The sequence below is a fragment of the Talpa europaea genome, assembly GCF_964194135.1.
Source record: "Talpa europaea genome assembly, chromosome: 12".
NCBI classification, from domain to species: Eukaryota; Metazoa; Chordata; class Mammalia; order Eulipotyphla; family Talpidae; genus Talpa; species Talpa europaea.
Window position 1 is genome coordinate 74247664 of NC_140079.1, and position 16879 is coordinate 74264542.

The 16879-nt window shown below is 37.3% G+C and overlaps 1 protein-coding gene across 1 annotated transcript in view; it reads left to right on the forward strand.

Annotated features, from left to right (window-relative positions):
- Window positions 1-10901, forward strand: part of LOC311181700 (S-adenosyl-L-methionine-dependent tRNA 4-demethylwyosine synthase TYW1-like) — a gene marked incomplete at both ends in the record, with an annotated part of 31275 nt that extends 20374 nt beyond the window's left edge. The window contains 2 exons of the mRNA XM_084250140.1: window positions 6794-6911; window positions 10765-10901. Coding sequence (XP_084106266.1) covers window positions 6794-6911; window positions 10765-10901 — 255 coding nt within the window. The remainder of the gene's footprint in view (window positions 1-6793; window positions 6912-10764) is intronic.
- Between the last annotated feature and the right edge of the window lie 5978 nt (window positions 10902-16879).

The following is a 16879-nucleotide window of genomic DNA, read 5'->3' on the forward strand; positions in this document are numbered from 1 at the left end:
TTGGACTTAGTAAACTTTAAGCAGCTGGTTTATGATATTTCAGGTTTTTTATAAACATTTCTCATAAAATCATCTGATTTGAGGGGAAAATATATTTTTTTCTACCTTAGCATGAGATGAAAAGCTACCAGTTTTTGTTTTTCATTTGTGTTTGGTTACATAGAGTTTCTGAATCTGTCTTTTGCTTTCATTCAACTTTATATTGGACATAATGTACTAACCTAAATGATGCGTTTGTTACTGCTTGGCTCTTCATTTTTTTTTTTTTTAAAGATTTATTTATTTATTTGAGATTTATTTATTTATTTATACAAGCTCTGGGTACAGTCAGAAGCGCGGGAGGGTGAGAGAAAATTCACCAGAGCCAGAGCAGGAAGCAGAACAGGCAGACTTGATGAAGTACACTGCTGAGGGGAGCAGCGGGCTTGGTAGGAGAGGTCTGCACGCCATGTGGGACCCTCGCTTGGTGGCCGGGAATCGAACCGGCTCTGCAGAGGCTATGGGCAGCTTCCCAGCCCAGCGCTCAACTGCTGCGCCACCGGGGAGGTCCAAAAGATTTATTTATTTTTGCATAGAAGAATTGTTCATCCATTTAAAGTCTTTACTGCTTTCTACATAGTATGCACTTGGTAACTATGAACTATAATTGCATAAGATGTCCTGACTAAACCACCACAGTGGTGTTCTTCTATACCTCCCTTCCTCTGTAGCAAAATATAAATAAGGCAGTAAGAGTGTCTAAAGCGGAAAAGAATTTGAAGGGTGGGAGTGATGTTGAAGAAGAGAGCTGAATTTTGAAACATTGGAAATTTGGGGGACAGGTGCAGATGCAGAAGGGTTGAGGTTCTGGGAGCATGGCATGTTTGGGACACAGACACCTTCAGGTTCTCTAGGTCATTTTTCTATAGTCAGACTGCCTATGTCCCAGGCCACTTTAGATGGCCTCACTTTAGATGATCTCACTCAGCCCTCACAATTTTCTGACCCTGATGTCATACTGTTATTACTCCACGTTGCCATTTTCTAGGGTGGGAACTAAGACTTAGCCAGGTAAAGCAATTTTTCCAAAGTCAGATGATAAGTGGACTCAAACCTAGATTCCATCTCTCTGTTTTACTCCCCTGTGACTGCTTGCCAGGGGAGAAGTGCTTCCCAGAGAGGAAGCTGAAGAGTTTGGGTTAAGGACAGGGAGTTAGGAAGAACCTGACAATTCTTAGGTTGTTTATTTTATTTCTCTTATGTTGTGACTTTTAAATGTAAAGCACATTGCTAAATACTTCCTAGCATGTTCTGGTTAAGCACACATACAGTTTTATCAATGTCATTAGCTTTAGAAATAAATGGCAAATACTTGGCAATTACTCACCAGAGAAACATTTCAATTTATCAGCTATTTGAATATGAAAGGATCACAGTATGTCCCATTCTGATTACAAAGCTGTGAACTAGCATGGAAGCTAGTTCTCCTTTCATAATTATTTATAAGGCTTTGAGTGTTACCCAAAACCAAAAGGGGATATCCCTTCAGTCCCAAGACACTGTCTTTAAACCAATCTGACTCATTCATGGCCTGTGTAGCCAGGAACATTTAATAGTGAATTCTGGAATTATTTCCTTAAGCCGGGCTATCCAAAATAGAATCAATTGGGTCAAATGAAAACCATTTGAAAGCTCTTGACATACCTGGTCAAACTGCTTTTTAGAAAGTTGAAAAAACATCCTTAATATAGTACGTTGAGTCTTGTTTAAAATTGGTCATTTAAAAATTTAGGTATGGCAAGTGACTGGTATATTGGGAGTGGGGTAGATTGCTTTATTATAGAAATAGAAACCTGAGGGGGTTGTAACAGAAGGACTTTTAGTTATACTTGAATAGTTCTTCTTAGAGTTGAAAACTCAGAGAGTGAATATTGAAAGCTCAACAGCCAGGTCTGGAATCAGTTACTGAAATAAATGAGATCTGCTTTTCTGGGGCAAGAAAAAGCTGTCTCGTAGTTTTGGGTCATTCATTAATTAGGCCAGTAGATACTGGGGTGGCCTGGGACCTAGGCAGTCTGACTATAGAAAAATGACCTCTAGAGAACCTGAAGGTGTCTGTGTGAAAAGATAAGCGTAGATGTCACCTGATGATAAATGAGTATCAATAGGACAAACAGATTTAAGCAATCATGAAGCTTATTTCCCTGAAGAGATATATGTTTTGATAATGAAAAGCTTGTTTGTTGGGAAATGCCTGTTTGGCAGTTATTCCACTGGTGACATTTTACCTTAACATCTTTTAAGACATCACTTTTTGGCCTTATTTTTATCCTAGGCAAAATTGGGGTGGTACTGTGGTTTCTGGAATATTGGTGTGAATGTAGAAAATTAGCACATTTTGCTCTTATTATTACAAAGGGTTCACATAGTTCCCATTTATAAAGATCTTATCAATTATTTGTAGTTATTTTATAAGTACATAAGGAGTTCATTTATAATTGGCTTTCCTTTTCTCATATTGTTGGGGGAACCCATTGAGAGAAGGTGACTATTTGTTGACTTAAGAGCTGGACCAGAACAATTGGAGGCTCTTCATTCCCCTACCTTTGGAATGTGTGGCCTAGTCTCCCAGAAACTGCCCTAAGGGTACAGTCTTGATAGAGAATGTGGATATGAGGCTGTCTGAACCAGGTATGTGACTGGCCTCAGGTATGTGACTGGCCTCAGTTTTGGTGGGCAAATGTGGAAAACTATTCATCTTCCTGCTGCCCAGTATAGGCCTTAATAAGTTCCCTTGCTCATTAAAATTGTTACCTACCAACCTGGGATGACTTGCCACTTTCCTTGTTCTCTCCTTGTCTTCTGCTTTTGGGCCTGGTTTCAGGTTATACCTGGGGAGCTCCCAAGGTTGCAACCCAATACTTGTTGGGAAGCAAGAGCTCAGCGAGAACTCCAGTTTTCTTTTGTGCCAGAAGTGAGGGGTTTTGTTGTTGAGAAGGGGTGAAAGTAGAGATTGGAGACAGGAGATCATTTAGTTTGTCCTTTGGGAGAAACCAAGGCAGGGGGCAAAAGCAGTGGCATTGTAGAGAATTGATATGTTCTAAATTAAAACTTTAAAATTTGGTTGCTCATTGTCAAGTGGGATACAGGGACAGGGAGGAATCCAAGTTGACATTCTGGAATCTTCCTTTATTTCTGCTATGACTATGTAACAGCTATAGAAAAAAAAAACAACTTTTAGTCCTATGTTACCTTATCATGTTCTGGGCATAAATAAACAATGTCTGCACCTAGGAGATTAGAATTAGAATTTGAATGGTGCTTTATACTTCCTTGGGGAGTGTTGTGAACCATTGTATTTCTTTCCAGAAATGAAGTTACTGCTGCATATGGAAATAGGACTTGAAGACTAACTGCTTTAGAAGAATGATAAATGTTGTTTGTCCTGAATGCTCAAGACTTTTAATCATAGCCTCTGATTTCTTTCCATATAAATTTTGTGTCTAAATGATTGAATCTGGAGCTACAGTCCTATTTTATAATAGGTAATTTCTCTAGTGATGGGACATGGATGGTGTTCCATGGTCATTCTTTAAAAGTGTATTTATTTCATATGGGTCAGAAATTTTTATTTAAAGCCTCAAGAAGGTGTCTATGGGACTCTGAGCATAGCACTCAGAGGCCACTGTCATCATCGGCTGCATCAGATTTTGGATTTATGTGGCCTTTGGGGTAAGCAAATAAACTGGTGATGCTTTGTGGTGACAGGCTTTTGAGGGCAAATACAGCTTGCCTCTTATCAATTCTTGCATGATTAGTAGGGAATTATAGTAACTTGCTGTGGAATTAATTCAGAGCCATGTAAATGCTCTCAAGGTCAAGGTTAGTTCATTTTGCTCCACCACATGACTTTCCTTTCAAACTCACATCTTTGCTTTTAAATCTGAAAGTCTTAAAATAAAAAAAGGCAAAGTATTCTTTTATTTTTAACAAAATAATAACTGAAATCTTTTAACTTTTTAAATAAAGTGCCCAGCATTAAGCTGATTGTTTTTTATACTAGATAAGAATAAGTGATTGATGTTTGTTTAAAATTTTTTTCCGTTCCATCTGGAAATGTGTAGCTGAAAACTATTAACAGAAGCAAAACTGTTTATTAACTTAGCATTTTGATTTTATTTAATAGTGTGGAGTGTTGACTTTTAGGACAGATAGAACTTAATGTGGGTTTGCGTTTCTCATTTGGTATTTTTGACTCTTGAATGTCATTTTTCACTGACTTTCTATTTCAGAGCAAGTCCCTAAGGTGACAAAATAGGAAGAGAAGTTAATTCCAAATTTAACTGGTTTATCTTTTTCTGATTTTTTAAAAAAAGATTTATTTTTATTTATTTATGTATACAAGAGCGGGGGAGGGGGGAGGGAGGGGGAGGGCAGCGGTGCATGGAGGTGAGAGGATTCACCAGAGACAGAAAAGGGAGCAGAACAGGTGGATTGACTGAAATACACTGCTGAGGGGAGCAGCGGGCGAGACAGGAGAGGTCTGCTGCACCATGTGGGTCAGTTCCCTGGCCAGGGATCAAACTTGTGCTGCAGTAGCTGGTGATAGCTTCATAGTGCTGAGATTTAATCCTTTGCGCCACTGTGGAGGCCCCTCTTTCTCTGATTTGTAAATTTTAATTTTTAATCTTGTTTTACACTGTGTAGACAGTTTGTATGGAGAACTTGAACATTCACAAAAGTAGGCAGATTGATATAGCAAATTCCATGTTGCCCAGCTTCTTACCAATTCTTTTTATTTATTTATTTATTTAATATATTTTTTACATCATTTTTCATTTTTGCACAATGTATGCATTTTCATCTTGGTTATATTCCCTATAGAATTCCCATCCCCCCTTATTTTGACCCTAATCCCTCTTCCCCTCCCCCCTTCCCCCCCTCGTAGTGTGTCTCTAGTTTATAGTTGTTTGTTGATTTTGAATTTTGCTTTATTATAATTAGTCATTTTCCTGTTCCCTTATTTAGGTCTCCTAAATCTTACTAATTTTTATCAATTCAACTGGACCACATCTTTCCTCTCCTAGTTTACACAGACCTCAAATGTGAAGTCGTCTGTGAAGTGTTTTCATTTTTATTTTTTTTATTTATTTTTTTTTATAGAGGCATGTTTTATTTATTTGTTTGTTTGTTTGTTCATTTTTTTGTTTATACATGCACTGGGTACAGTCAGAAGCGCGGGAGGGTGAGAGAATTCACCAGAGCCAGAGCGGGGAGCAGAGCAGGCTGAAGGACCGAAGTACACTGCTGAGGGGAGCAGCGGGCGGCAGGAGAGGTCTGCGCGCCATGTGGGACCCTCCTTCGGTGGCCGGGGAGCAGCTGGGGATCGAACCAGCACCGCAGAGGCCGCGGGCAGCTTCGCAACCCAGCGCTCAACCGCTGCGCCACCGGGGAGGCCCTGTTTTCATTTTTAGATGGAAAAGGTATTACCATGAATCTACTCACTTCTTCATTGTGGACTGGACATCTATAATGGACAGGCACTGAGAGCATCTGGGATTTGGTTTGAAACCTTTGACCTTTTGAATGTTTGCCGCTCTTAGTATAATTTCCTCTAAAGTGTAACACAGACTGTGCATTGTCTTCTATTATTAATTAGCACTGTGATGTTTCCCCTCCAAAATTGAGATAACTTAAAAATATATATATACATATATATATATATAAGATTTATTAGAAGAGCAAGAAGTCATGGTAAAGGGTAAATGAGGGTCATCTTGTAAAGTAAAGAATACAAGACAAGCATGATGCATGACTTACACAGTGATTGAAGGTGGGCTGCTGAATTTTCTAGTGACCAAAATCAGAAGGAAACACAACCAGTTTGAAATTATCTTTAAGATTTCTGTCACTGCAGAAAAGTTTTCCCTGTGGAATCTACTGAAAGGAGCCTTTGGAGCAGTTGGTGGAGGTGGAGGAATAACTTGGTCTCTGAGCAAATGGCTGGCTGGGATGCAGGGCACTCTTTAGACTTGTTTTGGGGTTTATAGATGTAATGATCAGCAGTACCTATAATGTATTGAACTCCTATTAGGTATTAGGCATTAGGCCTGGTGATTTTATTTCATTTAACCTTCAACACATTCCTACTCCATAGATGTAATTACTTTTCCTCCTTTTTAGGTGAGAAAATTGAAATTCAGAGAAATAATTTCATAAAGTTAGGCAATGGTCTGTATTTAAGATCGCTAAAAATCTTCATTGTCTAGATAAATGGATTGTTGACTCATGTTTTGTTGGATTTTATGTTTGAGTATGTAGTTACTTTTTTTTTTAACAAAAGATTTATTTACTTATGCACACAAGAACTGGGGTACAGGCCAGAGGTACAGGGATGAGAGAATTCACCAGAGACTGAGTGGGGAACAGAACAGGCAGATCTACTGAAACACACTGCTGAGGGGAGCAGTGGGTGAGACAGGAGAGGTCTGCTGCGCCATGTGGGCTGCTCCCTCGCCTGTGGGGATCAAACTCATGCTGCAGAGGCTGCGGATTGCTTCATAGTGCTGTGTGTAACCCCTTGCGCCACCGGGGACACCTGTAGTTACTTTTTTGGGGGAAAAATAAAAGCCTTCCCTTGCCATGTCTTTAGATCATTGCCTAACTGCAAGTGTTAGCACTTTGGAGACAACAGTGTTGTGGGCCATGTTTCATTGTGAATCTTTTTATCCATGCTATGTGTTTATGATGGTTGTGCTGTTAGAGTCATTGCACAATGCCAATTCTGGATTTCATTCTTTTTATTTTAATATAGAGAGAAACAGAGCAACAGGAAGAGAAAACTAGTTTGTTAAAGAATTCAGTGAAGAAAGAAGCCAGTGAAAGAAGAGCTATGATAACTCCTGCTCTCCGCGAGGCTCTCACTAAACAAGGTGAAAATCCTTAAGAATTGTTACAATGCTGCATTCTTGAGCATTCTAACTTAATACTTGAAAGAGGGAACATTTAAAAAGGATTGCCAAGAAGATGGGTATAATGAAGTTCCTCTTTAGTTAGCTGTGCTGTTGTGTTACTGTGGCAGCTAAGGTGTCTTTTTCCTATGGCTCCTCTTGTTGGCTGCAGATCTCCTCCTGATTGGTTTATTGAGATGGTCCCATCAGTGTGGCTCAGGTATGCAGGTAGAAGGTGCCATCACTGGCTTCTACAAATCACTGTTTATTTAGGGGAAATTTTTATGAAATGCAGAAGAAAGCTTACATAATGTTAGTTTGGGTTAGTTAGAACTGTCACATGTAGAAGTAGATACAGATTTTGTGGCCGTACTTTACCAAGGAGGCTGTTATGTGCATAATCATACTAACATGAATGAATGAGTAATAATGGGTTTCCTGCAGAAAAAAGAGTTATGAATTGGGAGTTAGTAGGCTGACTTCTTCTTTCCATATTTATTGAGGACCTTTTAAAATTAGAGTTCTGGCAATGCAGATTAACATAGGCTATAGTATTGCCTTTAGGGAACCTTCAGCATGCTAGAAGAGACAGGTAAAGTATATAGATTTCACATATAAATGTGTAAATTTTCAAATAAATTTATTTTTACATACACAAAATACATGTAAAAGAGTCTTTTAATTAGGGTATTTAGAATAAAGTGATTTTTAGGATAGATTAAAATCTTTCATCTTGCTATTTTCTATTTGTCTCAATTTGGTTTTTGATTTCCTGTTTCCTGTGTTTTTGCCTTTTAGGTTAATTTTAAATGATTCTGTTTTATAGCCGTTGTTACCTTGTTAACTATAGCACTATTATTTTATATAGTTGTTGCTTGAGGTTTTATGCTATACCTGTATCATGTCATAGTGTATCTTTGAATGGTATAATACTGCTTCATGTTTTCTATTAAAGATTTAAGTAATTAAAAGCAATCTTTTATATTGACTCATGTTGTTACCACTTTCAGTACGTTTTATTCCTTTCGTAGATCTCTCATAATCTTTTCTTTCTGCTGGGAGGATTTCTTTTAGTATTTCTTATAGTGTGGGTTTGTTGGTGATGAATTATTTTAACTTTTATATACTGAGAAAAGCTTTCTTTTGCCTTCACTTTTGAAGGCTTTTTTTTGGTAGGTATAGAAATGTAGATTGACCAGTTTACCTTTCAATGCTTTAAAGGCGTTGTTCCACTGTACCGTTGCTCATATTGCTTCTGATGAGACCTTTGTAGTCATTTTTTGCTAGTTCCTTTGAGTGTAATGTTTTTCGTCACCAACTGTGTTTTAAGATTTTTTCCTTTATTACTGATTTTGAGCAACTTAATTTGGTGTTTCAATGTGGTTTTCTTCATGTTTCTTTTCCTTGGGATTCACTGAGCTTCTTGATCTGTACATTTTGTGTTTTTATCATATTTGGACAAATTTTGGCCATGATTTCTTCAAATAGTTTTCTGTCACCCCTTTCTACTCTATCTTTGAACTGCAAGTCCATTTTCAATATTCCATTTAACATTGACCCACAGCTGGCTGGTATTCTTTTTTAAAAAAATTCTTTTTCTGTCTTCATTTTTGGATAATTTCTATTGTCTGCAAGTTTAATTAGTAATCTTTTCCTTTTTAGTGTTTAATGTTTCATCAACCAATGTATGTTTCAGGTTTGACATTGTAGTCCTTATCTCTAGAAGTTCAGTTTGGATATTTTTATATTTTTCACATCTCAACTTTTTGAGCCAATGGAATGTTATTTCAGCTGTGTTAATGCCCCTTTTGCTAACATTTATATCATTGCTAGGTCAGTTTTAGTTGCTGAATTAGTTTCCTCATTTCTGGTTGTGTTTTCTTATCTGTTTGCATGCTTAGGAGTCTTTGATTGTATGCCAGACCCAATTTTACCTTATTGGGGACTAAATGTTTTTGTATTCTTATAAACATTCTTGAACTTTGTTCTGGGATGAAACAGTTAGAATCTTTGAATCTTGCTTTTATGACTTGTTAGGTGAGACCAGAATTGGCTCAGTGTATGGGTAATTATTCCCCACTATAGAGGCGAAACATTGCTGTGGACTCTGCCCAATGCCTTGTGAATCTTGAGGTTTCCTGTCTGACTGCTAGGAACAGGTATAATTTTCGGCCTGCTGTGAGCACCAGACATGCCTCTCATCTTTTCAGATGGTTTTTTCCCATTCTTGGGTAGTTTTCTTTCAGATACATACTAAACAGCTCTCAGGCAGCTGCATGATGGGATGACTGCAAATTCTTGAGTTCAGTCTCTGTGTGGTTGTTCTCTTTGATGTACTCAGTCTGCAAACTGTAGACACATAGACTCCCCTGACTCTTGCTTCCTTGTTCGACACTCAGGGAGAATACTGACTTTGTTTGGGTTGCCTCTCCCTTGCTGCACATCCTGGAAACTTAAAGGCAGGTAGCTGGACAAATGGTAGGGTCCACCTTACATGTTTCCCCATGTCTGGTATCACCTTCATTCGTTGCATGATGTTTTGTGTTTGGAAAACTGTTGCTACAGACCTCTCCATCCTGTTACTGTGCAGTTTTTTCATACCTACCTAAATACCTAAATTTTTTAGAAACATGTATATCTTGAGAGAGAACTTTATGAAGAACAAATATAATGGAGTGTGCTTTCCATCACAGTGGTATGAAGGGCAAGTAACGTGGGAATCCAAAAGAAGAACTAGAGTTTTCTCTAGGAATCTTTTAAATGCTTACTTTGTACCTGAGGTTAGCTATTCAGTTGGGCTCAGTTCCATCTTTAAGTAGATGAGCAGAGCTTTGTTTATGTCTATGGAAAGTGTTACATAAATATGGAAGAGGATAAAAGACAAAGCCCCGTAAGGTTGTCATCAGAGCCTTGTAATCCAAATTGACATTATTCCACTAATCATTCCATTGTGAATATGGATGCTTAACCAGCGACTGATCTACTTATGCCATCATCTAGTCAGTGTTTCTTTATTTGCCTCATTTGACTATAAGTCAAGAGTCTTTTTTGTGTTAGAGACTTAGGATATTTGTGGCTTATTACTTGAAACCTCATGAGAAACTTTATTAAATACTTTCTGAAATCAGGATGTCCTTCTTGTGATTACCTTGGCCTGATTTTTCCATGCTTTGCTTGTCTTATGTGGCTCAAAAATTTTAAATGATAGGTTATGGAGTGGTGCTGAGAATTCATGTTAGGAATTCTGTAGCTCCTGGAATTTGACTTTTCTACTTTTTTGGGCACTATTTCTTTATTTCAATTTCCTCTTGTACATCTGGTTTTTCATCTTTTTTCAAAGATCACTGATGGTAATTCCCCAGCCATTAGTTTGAACTCTATTATTTGCTTTTGCTTTATGACCCAGCAAGTGATTCATTTTATAAGTGTTCTATGGGTTCTTGAAAGGCACTTGCATTCTATAGTTATTGAGTGTAGTGCTCTAGGTATATTTTTTGCTCTAGGTAAATTCTTGATAACGTTTATTTTGTTGGTCAGATCTTAGAGCTGTACTGAATTTTGGTCCAGGAGGTCTGTTAGATACTGAGAAAGGTTAAACTCTCTGCCTACTATTACTCTGTTGTTTCTTTATGTATTTGAGTCTGTGTTTATAGATGCATGTACCTTTGAAATTTTTGGTTTTTCCTGGAGAAGTAAACTTGTAATGTTTTCTGCCACTGAGTTGTTGCCTACTATTATTTAATAAGCAAAGAAAAAATGACTTGTAATTTTATAATTACCTTTTGATATGAGGCTTTGAGTCAGCTAAATTTTGATTCCCTGTTTTTCCTTGCAGGTTATCAGTTGATTGGGAGCCATTCAGGGGTGAAGCTTTGCAGGTGGACAAAGGTATTTATTTCTATTCAAATGTTATTTCTGTTTTATACATTTTTGTGTGGATTTTATTTGCAATCAATAAATTTTACCATTTAAGGATATAATTTACATCTAATAAAATGTAGTGGTATTGATTGAATTTGTTCGATGAACATGTCAGCAAATTTTCATGGATGTAAAAAACCTTTGTCCACCAATCAAATTAAATATAAATTATTTTCCTCAGCCCTGTAAGTTGACTTGTGCTCATTTCTAATAAGGATCCTCCTCCCCCTCAGCCAAACAACAGTTATTCTAGTGGCTATCACTGTAGTTATAGTTTGCCTGTTCTAGAATTTCTTGTGAATGGAATCATATAATATGGTCCTTTGTAAGTGCTTTCTTAAACTCAACATGTTTCTAACATTCATTCATTTTGTACTTTTTATTCCTTTTTCTTGTTGAGTAATATTCAATAATATGTACGTACTGGAGTTTTTAACCTATTGCTAGACATTAAAATTTTTGTCTGTTATGAATAGAACTGCTATGAGCATTCTTGTATAAAGCTATTTTGGTGAACATATGTTTCAATTTCCTTTGGGTATATAACCTAGGAATGGAATTGCTATGTACAGAGCAGTATATATTTAACTTTATAAGAAATTCCTAATCTGTTTTCAGTGTGTTTGTACTATTTTATACTTGGTATAGGCAATTTGTAAAAGTTTTGGTTGCTATATTTTCTCATCATCTTGTGGTATTTGCAAGTCTTTTTAAATTTTAGTTACTCAGGTGAGTATGAAGTAGCATCATTTTGTGGCTTTAATAGGTATTTTGCAGATTCCTGCTGATGATGAGGAGCACCTTTTTTGTGTGCATATTGGCCATTCACACCATTTGCTCAAATTGGGTTTCTGAATTGATAGTGTTATTTGTAATTCTTTTAGGTATGTGGATATGAGTCTTTTGCTAGATTTACATTTTGAATATTTTCTCTTATTTGTCGTTTCTTTTTCCTTTTTTTATCATTAGCTTTTGAAGTTTTTAATTTGAATCAAGTTCTTTTTCTCTTTTATGGTCTGTGCTTTTTTTTTTAATCGCGGTAACACTGGTTTATAATGTTATATAGGCTACAGGTGTGCATTATTACAATCATATTTAGTGCTTTTATATATTAAGAAAACTTTCTCAACTTCAAGGTCACAAAGATATTTTGTATTTTCTTCTGGACTCTCCATATATACTTTCAGCTTTTCTGCTTTGGTCTGTGGCTCATTGTTAATTATTTTTTATGATTGGTGTAAGTAAAGGTCAAGAGTTGTTCCTCCGTGCCCTCTTGCCCTTCATGTGGCTATTCAGATGTTTTAGCACTATTTATTGAAAAAAGACTTCCCTTTCATTATTGAATTACTTTTAGGAATTTGCAGAAGATTAAACCAGTCTTATTTCTGGATTCCTCTTATTCTATCCCATTGATGTGTCTGACAGTCCTTTTGCCATTCCACCTTGTCTTGATTACTGTAGCCTTACAGTAAGTCTGAAATCATGCAGTATAAATTTTGTCTTTTTTTTTTTATTCCAAGATTGTTTCTACATTAAGTCCAAGATTGTCTCCACTCTTCTGAGTCCTTTGCATTTCCATGTGAATATTAGAATTAGCCTGTGAATTATTTCTATATTATCTCTTGTTTTTCTAGATTCTATACTTGGCATCCTTTCATCACAGAGCCAGTTATATTAACTGTATGTCCTTATTTTCTGTATTGTTAATGCTAGGGTGCTTGGGGCCTTATATACCAGAGGAGACACTGCCCCTCATTCTGTGCAGAAGGTAATAACAAGCCAGGCTTATTTGTGTATCATAAGAGAAGGAGGGAAATAACCTAACTGAAATAGGGGTAATATGCCAGGAAATTATAGATTCTCAAAATAAAGAAACAAGAAAGTAGAATAGACTTGCAAGTGAGTGGGGGTCTCATTTATAACTGTTGAGTCAGAACAATTTCCTGTTATAACTTGGGAGAAGTCGTAATGAATTGTCATGGAAAATATATCTTCTGTCTTGAAATTCCATATCTTGTTGAGATCTACATTCTGCCTCCGATTTGTAACAAAACTTTGGAGACTATATCCTTTAAGTGACATTGGAAATGCAGGATAAATTGGAAACAGAAATGGTATCAAGAATGGCGGAGAGAAGTATGATGGCCTCTGATTTGTTTCAAAGTAAGGTTTAAACATGACTGGCAACCTCGGAATAAACAATATCAATTTCAGATAATTACTGCAAGATAGATACCTCCTCATTGTGTTTTAAAAATTGACATTATATAGAATGACCACAATGACTTTTAAAATAACTTGCTTTTGTTGTTTTAGAATCTTGCATTTCAGATATTTACCAAAAGTGCCTCAAATTTCTTCTGTGATGTGTTTATAGGAAATGCCTACAAATGTAACACAGATATAGGTATTTTATCAGTTACCTAAATACTAGAAACAACGTTTTCTCTTTTATGACTTTTAAAAATGTTGAAATTTCTTATAAAATTTCACATAAAAGAGTCTTCTCTTCCATTGGTTTACAAAGTAGTTGCATTCCTGCAAGATTCAGTGTGTAGTAAAGTTGTGCAGAATATATTTTATCCATAAAATGTAGTAAGAATCTAGGCTTAGATAGTTAATTTTGGTGAGTCATTCGAAAGGAAGTGGACTAAACACTTTTTTTTTTTTGCACATGTTCTTAACACTTCAGGAGATGTGAAACACCTGCTCCCACCCACTTAATGCCAGTAGTACCTCTCAGCCATAGTGGTGACAAAAATATTTCCAGAAATGTCCACGATATCTCCAGGGAGTAGACCCCATCGAGGCCCCTCTGCCCCAGTCTGTTTTCTTTGCCACTCTTAAAGTTCAGGTGGTCCTCCCCACCAGTGCAGCCTATCTTTTTCCCTCTTCTTCCCACTTCCACTGAAGCTGTCCAGTCGGTCTCCTGTGCCTGATTCATCTGACGTTAACCAGACTAGCCTCTGAAGTATAGTTTTCATCTAGCCATTCTGTCTCAGAGATCTGTAGTGGCTCTCATTACTTCTCATTCAGCATAGCAGTTTGGATGTGTAATAGGCATCTCAAACTTATTATATCAAAAACTGGATTCCTAAGTCTGCTCCTCTCAGTCTTTACCTTCTTAGTTAATGGCAATATCCTATCAGTTGCTCAGGTCAGAAACCTGGGATTCATTTTTATTCTTCTGGGGTTTTTTTTGGGGGGGAAGGGGGCGGAGTTGGTTTTGTTTTTTTACTCTGCCACAGCTTTTTTATGAACAGATCTTCTCTTCAAAACATATCTAGAATCCAACTGCTTTTCTCTATTTACACTGCTATATTTGGATCCAAGGGACTGTCACTGTATTATGTAAGTGATCTTTTAACTGTGTTCTCTGGTTCCATTCTTGTTTTCCACTCTCTGCTCCCTACACAGCAGCCAAGTCATTCTTTCTCTTATTCAGAACCTCTAGGGGGTCCTATCAGAAATAAATACTCATAGTAGCCACCAATGCTGTCTGTGATCAGGTCTTCATGCTCCAGTCTACTCTTACTAGCCTTTGCTATTCCCTGAATACACTGAGTACGAACTCCTCACAGGTTTTTTGGTCTCTTTTTTTTTTTTCCCCCAAAAGATTTATTTATTTATACAAGAGCTGGGGTACAGGCCAGAGGCATGGGAGGGTGATTGGATTCACCAGAGACAGAGTGGGGAGTGGAACAGGTGGATACACTGAAATACACTGCTGAGGGGAGCAGCGGGTGAGACAGGAGAGGTCTGCCTCGCCATGTGGGTAGCTCCCTGGCCAGCTGCAGAGGCTGCAGAGAGCTCTACAGCACTGAGCTCATCCCACTGCGCCACCGGGGAGGCCCTCTTTTGGTCTTTTGCTTTGTAAGATATCTGCTCAAAGAACCTCCATCACACAGGCTTTTCCTTCACTGCCTTATAGAAAAATAACAACCTTCTCTCTTATCCCTTCAGCATGTCTCTTGGGATTTCTCCACAGCATTTATTACCACTTAGTAGATGATATGTTTGTTTATGATCTGTCTCTTTCCTTCTCTTTTCACCCTCCTGCAACCTAATTGTCTTTATTTTTATTTGTAACACCAAAAGAGGAGCCTGACATGTACTAATTCTTAGTAAACTTTTGTTAAATGAATGAGTTAGTAGAATAAAGCTGTGAACTCAGGGAAATGCTTCTTTAGTACACTTCTGACCCACTTGCTCAACTGTGATTTTTGTTTTAACCTTCACTCATTGTGTACTGCTTCTCTTCCCACTTGTAATCTCCACCTGACCAAGTTCTACCCATCTGTGTCAGGAAAATAGAAACCACCCTGTGTATTTCAGCAAGAACAGATTTAATAAAGTAAACAAAATGCTTACAGAGCCATTGAAAGTCCTGGGTTAGTAAAGGTCAGAGAGACCTGCTTCTGGCTTTAAAAATCAAAAAGTGCTAGACTCAAAGGACACTGTTTCAAGTGACCTGGGCTCTTGGCAGCATTGGAGCGAATGTTTCCTAGGAGCTCGCTTACAAGCTGCTGCAAACTCGACATTTGCTATATGCCCTTGTATTTATTTGCCTGCTGCTGACAGAGAGGAATAATAGTTTTTCCTTTTTTGCTTTCTAAATCTTGCATAAGTTTCTCTTACGGTTGGTGTCTAAATCAATGCCTTTCAGACGAGGGAAACTAAGAAATGTGGTGGCAGGGCTTTTAGCCCCTGCTTGGAAGCGTAGGCCTAGTATTAATTAATATTGAGTATTAATAGACCTTGTCTTCACAGTCTTCTGCTTTGTATACTCTGCATTTATAGACATCGTTCTACTTGTATTTACTCTTTCAGGCAGTAATAGAAGCAAAGTGTTTGCTTCTACCTAATCTGTTAGAACTATTATTCATGCAAGGGAGGATGTATTCACTCTCTTTTAGAGGAGAGAATAAATACTCTTTTGAGAGCCTGTGTATCAAAGGATGAAGTCATAAGGCTAACTACCACCAACCCACTTTACGTAATTGGAGGAGAGGGAAATAATTATATATATCAAATCAAGGAAAAAAATAGGCACTGATATAACAATTCTTATACTTGTACCTGGTCATGTGGTGTTAATAACTTCCTTCTTGCGCTACCCAGGTTGTGTTTCCTTTGTGTCCTATCAGCACCTCAGGATGTGATTGTTTTTCAACTGTTACCTACATTATTCATCTCCATATACTAGACTTCACACTGTTCTCAAGTGTTGACCATGTGCTTTATCAGCACTTACTGTGTCCAGACATTTAAATAAGACTTACAGATGCTCCCGTCCCCCAACGTAGTGTTCTTTGGCAGAACTCAGTATATGGGAGCAAAGATCTGAGAATTTTTCATTAGAGATGATGAAATCAAGAAGACAATAAACAACCTATCTTTAAAGCACTGAAAGGAAAGAAGTCAATTCACGACTTTAGGAATGAAAACAAAATACAGACATTATGAAGTCTACAAAATTTTAAGAGAATTCAGTGTCATTGGAGAAGAGAAATGCTAAAGAAAGTGAAGGCAAAATAGGGTGGTGGGGGGAAATTATAATATGGAAAAACCAATTAAAAGAAAACTGGGATGATTATATTAATAGTTGACAATATAAACTTCTGAACAAGGACTTTTACCATAGATAAAGAGTCCATTATGTAAATGATAAAAGGATTCACCAAGAAGACTTAACATTCCTATATGTGTGTGTGCCTCACATTTGAGCTTCAAAATACAAGGCAAAAACTGATAGAACTGAAGTGAGAAATGAACATACAGTTATTTGGAGTCTTCAACTTTGCTCTCTAAGTAATAGAACAAGTAGAGAGAAAATAAGTGTATATAAATTGACTATTATCAAGTCAGCTTCTGAACTGCATTTGCATTTATTGGAGTTTTACATGAGATTGGGGAGAGAACCAGGAAAAGACATACAAAACAAAGACAGAAGAGGGACTCTTCACCAAGCTGAATTATAAGTTCATTGAAGTAGTCCTCATAGCCCTGTTACTTTTCTCATTATCTCT